The sequence below is a fragment of the Myotis brandtii genome, unplaced genomic scaffold, assembly GCF_000412655.1.
Source record: "Myotis brandtii unplaced genomic scaffold, ASM41265v1 scaffold1213, whole genome shotgun sequence".
Classification (NCBI taxonomy): Eukaryota; Metazoa; Chordata; class Mammalia; order Chiroptera; family Vespertilionidae; genus Myotis; species Myotis brandtii.
In genome coordinates, this window is record NW_005354228.1 from 637,656 (window position 1) to 646,150 (window position 8,495).

The following is an 8,495-nucleotide window of genomic DNA, read 5'->3' on the forward strand; positions in this document are numbered from 1 at the left end:
ATGTTTCTCTCCCTAAAAATCAATAAAAACGTGTCCTTGGGTATGGATTAAAAGAATGCTGGAAATATGGGAGATGTGATTGAAGAAAGGGTATGCTAAATCAGGTAGTTGGGGTTATGATGTCAGTATGATCATTTTCCTAACAGTTGTCATAAAAGTCATTTGTTTGCAAATAATATGTAAGGTTTTAACTTTGAAATTTTGCAGGCAGCCTGGGAAGGAGGACTGGCCGCACCCCTGCCACCCGCCTTGCGCCCCTGAGCTGCGCAGCGTGCAAGCGGCACATCAGGTACTCCCCCCCTGGCGCTGTGCTCTCGTGCAGAGCCTGTTTTACTGAGGAGTGATGACAGGAAAGGCCGAATCGCAGTGCTCGCCGGCAGTTTGCTCTCTGCGGCTGCACGATGACAAAACCTCCTGAAGCGAACATGGTCTGACCTCAGTCACGGCACGCAAGCCTCGGGCTGGGGCGCGCTTTCCGAGAAGGGCTGCCAGGGCTCAGATGGTTTTAAGATAAAAGAATGACTCGTGGACAGCACTAGCCCTCAGTGAGGACTAGGTGCCTCTCTGCGTGCTTTCCCTATACTTGCTGAAACGTGACCATAACAGACGTTCCAGAACAGGTGTGTCCCCATCTGGAGGAAGGACCCGGGGTGACCGGTCCCCCATTCACAGAGCTTCGTTGAGCAAGTTTCTTGTGAGCAGATTGAGGTGCATTTGCGCAGTGGAGGCTGAGGTGGTCAGTAGGCCCTGTCCCTCACTAGAACGTGTGGCTGGCTGTGCTGGTGAGAGCAGTTTCTTCACTCAGTGTAAACCCTGCTCTGGTTTACAAAGCACAGGATGCCGGCCTGAAGCAAAGCTGGTCTCACAGCATAAGACACGTGGTGCTTCTGGGACGTGACCAGTTAGAAAACCCCGCACCGCGCGGAGCCTGGAGCTGATGGCAATAAAGTCTTAGCCCCTCATCTGGGCGCCTGCAAAAAAATAAAAATAAAACCCCCACACCTTTCCTGCTTAGTTTAGTTTTTGAAGTTTTAAAAACAAGGATTTCATTTTCAAAAGTACCGATGTGTATTGTAAAAGTGAAATTTCTACAGTGTCAACATACAGCTAGAAATGTACTTATTCTAACGAATATGAAGTTGTGAATTGAGAAAGGTATTTGCATTAATTTAAAATTAATGTAAGACTAGAGAACCAGCCCATTCGTTTTGCTGAGCCGCAGCTTGTGTGTGTGGCCGGTGAGGACCGGGCACCACTGCTCGTGCCGAGTGCAGTGCCTGCGTCCAGGCTGTGGAACTGCTTTCGGAAGCATCTTGTTTGTTCCCGAGAACAGCAGTGACTGCAGACAGACCAGACAGAAAATGAATCAGCAAAGTGTCTTGGGTCGAGGGTGCAAGAACTTGAGCGGATATGTAAAAAGTTCTTCCATGCATTGGTCTCCAGACCCTTAAAATGTGATCTTAAAGGGATGTCACTCAAAATATTATTTAAAATACAGGGTGGGTCAAAAGTGGATTTACAGTTGTTCACATGGAAAGTAAAACAGTAACAAATAATACAAGAATAAGCTGTTTTTCATACTCAACTGTGAACCCACTTTTGCCCCTCCCTCTCCACCGGAAGGCGGATCATCCCAAAATGTGTAGGACGGTGCATGCTGCTTAGAATTACAGGAGTGTGTGTGCTCTCTAAGATCGGTGAGTGATACCATTTCTTACTGCTTCAGTGAATAATTAGAGAAGTGTATTTCGAATAGTTATAATTTAGGGTCCCAAATATTCTTTTTGAAGTAACTTCTTTTGCCCTGTTACTCAGTATTGTCTTCTTTTTAACAGGTGCCTTGAAGACATTAAAGCAATGGAACTAGGAAATCCAGAGAATTCAAGATGTTGGGTTTTTGGTGTTTTTTTTTAATAAGTTAAATTGAATTTGTCTGCGAGCACTTAAAAGTTGATTGTACCAAAAAAAAAAAAAAAAAAAGGACATCAGAGGGCCTGTGGCCGCACTCCTCCAGCGGGCAGTGGTGGTGAAACTGCCATTTAAAAAGTATTTGATCATGAACTTTTGTTCCCCCAATGCTAGTATGCAAAACCGTGATGCCCTCATTGAGGGAGAGGAATCGGACGTCTGAAGGTGCTCTTGTCACATCAGCTTGGATCCTTAGTTTAAGCAAATATATTTATAAGTCCCTTACTTCCTTAGGATATACCTGAGATCAAATTTATTATAAACCAGGAGTGTTACTTTTCAAACGTTATAAGATTGAAACTTGTACTTCACATCACTAGGCTTGGTTTTCTTGAACTTTTTGCTGAAGATTGGACTGGAACTGTGGTCGGCGCAAACTGCGGCTCGCGAGCCACATGCAGCTCTTTGGCCCCTTGAGTGTGGCTCTTCCTAAGCCTTAGGAGTACCCTAATTAAGTTAATAACAATGTACCTACCTATATAGTTTAAGTTTAAAAAATTTGGCTCTCTCCCTGACTGGTTTGGCTCAGTGGATAGAGCGTCAGCCTGCGGACTGAAGGGTCCCAGGTTCGATTCCAGTCAAGGGCATGTACCTGGGTTGCGGGCACATCCCCAGTAGGGGGTGTGCAGGAGGCAGCTGATAGATGTTTCTCTCTCATCGATGTTTCTAACTCTCTAGCCCTCTCCCTTCCTCTCTGTACAAAATCAATAAAATATATTTTTTAAAAAAATTGGCTCTCAAAAGAAATTTCAACCATTGTACTGTTGATATTTGGCTCTGTTGACTAATGAGTTTGCCTACCACTGGACTGGAAGATAATCTATACTAATAAAAGGGTAATATGCTAATTAGACCAGGATACCTTCCAGACAAAGCCATGGTGGCAGGGCCAGGGCAGAGGCGGTTAGGGGCGATCAGGCCAGGAGGGGAGGGGAGGGCAGTTGGGGGCGAGAAGGCTGGCAGGCAGAGAGGTTAGGGGTGATCAGGCAGGTGAGTGGTTAGGGGCCAGCGGCCCCGGATTGTGAGAGGGATGTCCGACTGCCGGGATCGGGCCTAAACTGGCAGTCAGACATCCCCCAAGGGGTCCCAGATTGGAGAGGGTGCAGGCTGGGCTGAGGGACACCCTCCCCCTCCCCGTGCACTGGCCTCTAGTCTATATAATAAAACCCTAATACGCAAATCGACCGAATGGTGGAACCGGTCACTATGATGTGCACTGACCACCAGGGGGCAGACGCTCAACACCTCCAAGAGGGAGGCAACTGGCTAGCAGGCGGCACCAGGCTGCCAAGCCAAGGCAGGTGCCAGCAGGGGGTCGCCCCACCCGCCGGTCACCCCGCAGATGGCCCTAATCGCAGGTCAGGCTCAGGGACCCTACCCTATATGTTGGGAACAGTCTCTTAAATTTAAAAATTAAAACCTGGCAAGGCTACTCTAACACTGAAAAAACAGGATGATGCAGCGATGACATGCATGGACTCTGGCTTGCACATTTTCTGGTCAGCCCTGATTCTGACACATAACTGTGTGACAAAGACAATTAACTTGTCTCTGCTTCAGTTTTTCCACCCATAAGATGGGGAAAATGGTACTACTGCCTCAGAAGGATCATGTTATAATCGGGGGGAAAATGTAGCTGCCCATACAACAGCAAGATGCCTTTCACCTGCATGAAAAGCATGGTCACTGGTGCATGCGGTGTCTCAGATTGCAATAGAGATGTCCAGGTGCCGGTTTAGGCCCGACATCCCCCGAGGGGTCCAGGATTGCGAGATGGTGCAGGCTGGGCTGAGGGGACTGCCCCCTCTGCAAACGAATTTCGTGCATCAGGCCTCTGGTTTCTCTATAAAATACAGTGGAACCTCGGGGCTCAAACTTAATTTGTTCAGAAGGCTGTTGGAGAAGTGATTTGTTCAAAAACCGAACCATTTTCCACATTAAAAATAATGTAAATTGAATTAATCCATTCCAGGCCTCTAAATTCCATTTTAACCTTTCTCATACACAGTACATACTGTTTAATATATAAACAAACATGTCTTTTCTTACATTTATCAAACCACCCCCTTCAGCACTGGTCCAGGGGTGTCTTTCAGGGCAGCCTGTGGCATCTTCACTCGGTCACATGTCACTGCCTGGAAATGCTGCCACGGGCGAACTGCTTTTCCTTCACCCAAATCAGCCAGTTTTCCTGCCTCTTCAACTGCCTGTGGTCATTGCTTCTTTCACACCCTTAGCCTCGGTAGCACTCTTGATGCCTCTTAATGTCTTAAAACTGTGCTACTCATCCATTTCATGAAAATATTCACAGCTCAGCAGTCAAAAACTAAAGTTTGGTTCCACAACTGAGACATTTTTTCCATTGAGAACTGAATTGTTCGCGATGAGAGACGTTTAAGAAACAAGGTTTGACTGTACATGCTTTGAAAATACCTCGGTATATGAATAATTTTTCACAATTTCTTCAAGAAAAAAATACATTCTGATCATAGAGTTTATAAAAAACTTTAATATAAGGCACTGTTGTCCTGAGCCCACACGATGCCCTCCTGCTTCTCGGTCGGCACCTGCACCCCCAGCAGAGCAAGCAGTTTATTTTACATGGAGATTCCTCCCCAAAGTACAGACGATGTTTCTCCTCAAAAATTACTATCCTAGACTCGTAACAACTAAAGAACATCTCGAGAGGAAAAAAAAAAAACTATACCAGCTGTTATAACCCTGATCAAGGTTTCTAAGACTTCCCGTGTTTATAAGAGGCCCAGGAAATGAATTTATTCTTGTTATATCTGTTAAGTCCTCAAAACAAGAAAGGATAAAGCTACAAGTATGTCCTTGGTTCAAACTCTGCTTAATGAGAAGAGTTACCTTCGTAATGGGTTCAAGGATCAACCTTGTTTGCCACTTGACCCAAAAACATTCAACTGATTTCACTTCAAGGTCAGTACAGCAAAGTCTTAGTCGTCATTTTCTCTCATTAAATACGTTTAACATCGGAACTTTAGGAAAGCTGGATTCTTAATCAGAAGCCTGCAATTTATTTTAACAAAAACACCTTGCTTTTTAGTGCTAAGGACCTCACCTACTTTTTTGCAATAATCTTTCTTTGGATAACCATTCCTTCTGTAAGACACCTAAAGACATATTTCAAGTTCTTACCAAAAATTCTTCTGAAGGAAAAAGTCACCCAGGAAAGTTAAACTTTGCTTTAAGTAGCTAAAGTGTTGTTTATATGTATTACAACAAAAAATCCACTCAGGGTTATAACAGTTAAAACTGAGATCACAGCACAGCTGAACAACAGGTGGTGCTGATGAGGTACTACTTTGACATTTTGGTCTCGGAAGGCGTGTCCCCAGTGTCCAATGTCTTCAACAACCGGAAAAGGCCGGCAGCTTCTCGGATCCTACTGAACTCAATGCAGAACGCCTGCACTTCTATAAACAAGTCCTGCACGTTGATGATTTTGTTACGGATCAAGGATTGAAGAAAGACACACACCAGACGCACCAAACGATTCTGAAAAAGAAAAGAAAAGTTCAGTGTGCCCATTTTCTTGGCAGGTTATTTATAAAATTTACTAAAATTTCTATTCGTTACCTGCATATACTTATCCTTAATCTGTTCACAAGTAGAGATGCAATTTGATATGTAAAGGTGGATGAACTCAGGAGGTAGGTCAACAGCTGTAGTCAGTCTGTGTCAGAGTAGAAGAGTAGGGTTATTTTATACGCTCACATCAAAGAATATTGTCAACCATAAAATACCACGTTTCCTTTGGTCTTTTCGTGTAAATTTCTGATGACCAATTTACCTAGTTTTAAATATACTTATGCAAATAAACCTAAGAGCCATGCCCATCTGTTAATAAATGACACTTACATTTTGTAAGTGCCACTTTGCATTATGCATTGTAATCACTCATTAAGCAACCAATTCTGTGAGCACCATGTCTCTGTTTTGGCTGAATCATAATTCAGTTATTTTTTCCAAGCTCTAATAACCCTGACAATGATTCCATTCATTTACTAAACTCTGATTACATATAAGTGCTATGCAAAGCAGTGTGTGTGAGGGAGGTGTAAGTTTAGTAGCTAAACTGTACAATATAACTTAAGTGCTAGAAAGAGTAATAATGTAAGTGAAAAGAGTTGGGAAAAGTCTTAAAAGGACAAATGACTTAAATTGACACTTCAGTAGAGGTGTCAATGGTCTGAGTAAAGCTTGGAGCCAGGGGTTCACAGGGTACTCAAGACCTTTGCCTTCAGACCTCGTGGGGGACGGGAGGGGGCACCTGGCTGAAGGTTAACAAAAGGCAGGGTATGGGGAGATCAGTTTAGAGTCTCAAAAGGGGAAGCTGGTATTTTTAAAAGGACTCTAGGGAATGTTTATGGAAAAATAAAAAAAGGTATGCATGTTAACTATACAGTATGCATTTCTGGAAGAAACAAAACATTCCTAAGTCTAGAACTTTATCCATTGGGCGCTGAGGAACTAGGGTTCTAAGGAAACATCACCAGAGGCTGCTGCGGCCACAGCTGCTTCACACTCAAGGGTGACTCACGATCACTGGGGGGGGCACAAAGCAGATCTTGTTCTTGAGATTACCGAGTGATTCTTGGACTAAGTGCAAATGTCTGACAGTAACTTCCACAAGGACGTGGTGAGGGGAAGAAGGAGCCCTCGGCTCGGTCCACCCCTGGACTTGACAGAACGCAGCCCTAAGAAGAGCGGTCTAAGGGCACGGAACAGGCCTCAAGGAGAAGGCAGGCGAAGCAGCATGTTTTAAATGCGCAGCTCACCAGTTGCACCAGTAACAGAAAGTACAGCTAAAACCTCATGCTGCCTTTCCCGCCCCACAAAGAAACACTCTCCTACTTGGGGTCACCTGGCTTCAGCTAGACTTTTTTCACTAGTTGATTAACTTAAAAGGACGTGTTCTTTTTCTTTCTTCTTTAAATATGGAACGCTTCACGAATTTGCATGTCATCCTTGCACAGGGGCCATGCTAATCTGTATCGTTCCAATTACAGTATATGAGAGGCCCGGTACACGAAATTTGTGCACTCGGGGGAGGGTCCCTCAGTCCGGCCTGTGCCCTCTCACAGTCCAGGAGCCCTAGGGGGATGTCCAACTGCCATGGAGGCAGGGGAGGCTCCCACCACTGCCACTGCGCTCACCAGCTATGTACCCGGCTCAGGGCTTCTGGCTGAGCGGCGCTCCCCCTGTGCGAGCACACTGACCACCAGGGGGAAGCTCCTGCATTGAGCGTCTGCCCCCTGGTGGTCAGTGCACGTCATAGTGACCAGTCGTTCAGTCGATTTGCATATTAGCCTTTTATTATATAGGGTTATATAGGATTAATGCTAAATATTTGAAATCCTACCCTCTGGGTTCTTTCCTGGGGATGCTAAATTTACATGCAGTGAACACTAAGGCTCAGATTATTTAATTTATTGGGTTTTCTCAGGCTAAGACCAGAAAAAACTTTGTGGTCGTTTTTCCCTGCTGGCCATGTAATCAGGTCTCACCCCGCGTCTGACCACGAGTAGGGACTTACCGGTTCACCACTTCCATGGAATGTAAAGACATATCCATATTGACCAGGACTGAAAAGTACTCGGTGATCTGGCTGGACTGCATCAGCTTCAGCAGCATCTCTATGGCGACGAGAGGGTTGTTCTCCACCAGGTCAGGAAGCTTGGCTGGCGTGAGGCCAATATGATAAACAAGTTTGGGGTCTTTTTCCAACTCACCAAGGAGCTAAGTTTTTTTTAAAAAAAAGAGGTTCTTGAGTCAAAGTAGCATTCTCTTTGCTGCATACAAAAATACATATTTTATTTACAAGCAGCTACAAAATTACCTGCATTGAACCAACTTCATAAATTTCTTCCCTGAAATACATGATCATAACGACTTGGTATTTTTCAATTTACATCTGAATTATAACAATTTTAAAATATAAACACCTCTATTATTATTACTTTTTCCTCACCTGAGGATACGTTTTATTGATTTTGAGAGAGAGAGAGAGAGAGAGAGAGAGAGACATCAATTGGTTGCCTCCTGTGTGCATCCCAACCAGGGATCAAACCAGAAACGTAGGTATGTGCCCTGACTGGGAATCAAACCCACAATCTTTGTGGTATATGGGATGACACTCCAATCAACTGAGCCACCCGGCCAAGGTGATAAATTAAGACAGTTTATAAATATGCCAGTGATTCCTCCTGGGAATTATGCCAGACTCAATATTGTCTGGTTGAATAAAATAAGTGGATTGTAACAACATCGTCCTTAAGTCCTTTGTGGGTTTCTTTTTCTGTCAAAAATAATTTTATTTACCAACCAGTTCCCCTAAAAAACCTAGACCGTAGAGAATTGAGGGACATCTAAAACAACTGCACAGCCCCGCTCCAGGTGGGAAAAGGAAGCCTGGAGAGGGAACAGGTTGGGGAGAGGGGGAGCAGGGTGGGAAGAGGGGAGCAGGCTGGGGAGGGGGGAGCAGGCTGGGGAGGAGGGAGTAG

At 44.7% G+C, this 8,495-nt stretch overlaps 2 protein-coding genes across 4 annotated transcripts in view; one reads left to right on the top strand and one right to left on the bottom strand.

Annotated features, from left to right (window-relative positions):
- Nucleotides 1-1,980, top strand: part of RNF149 (ring finger protein 149) — a 26,358-nt gene extending 24,378 nt beyond the window's left edge. Inside the window, exons 7-8 of the mRNA XM_005858747.2 lie at nucleotides 208-289; nucleotides 1,836-1,980. The gene's annotated coding sequence lies outside the window, so the exon portion shown is untranslated. The remainder of the gene's footprint in view (nucleotides 1-207; nucleotides 290-1,835) is intronic.
- A 2,477-nt stretch (nucleotides 1,981-4,457) lies between these two features.
- The window catches only part of CNOT11 (CCR4-NOT transcription complex, subunit 11), a 12,243-nt gene continuing 8,205 nt past the window's right edge, over nucleotides 4,458-8,495 (bottom strand). For 2 of the 3 annotated variants that reach the window (XM_005858748.2, XM_014533096.1), the window contains exons 4-6: nucleotides 7,529-7,731; nucleotides 5,569-5,665; nucleotides 4,458-5,487 (exon numbers count right to left, since the gene is read on the bottom strand). In XM_005858748.2, coding sequence (XP_005858810.1) covers nucleotides 5,290-5,487; nucleotides 5,569-5,665; nucleotides 7,529-7,731 — 498 coding nt within the window. In that variant the 3' untranslated portion in view covers nucleotides 4,458-5,289. The remainder of the gene's footprint in view (nucleotides 5,488-5,568; nucleotides 5,666-7,528; nucleotides 7,732-8,495) is intronic. The other variant, XM_014533094.1, reaches the window with a different exon arrangement.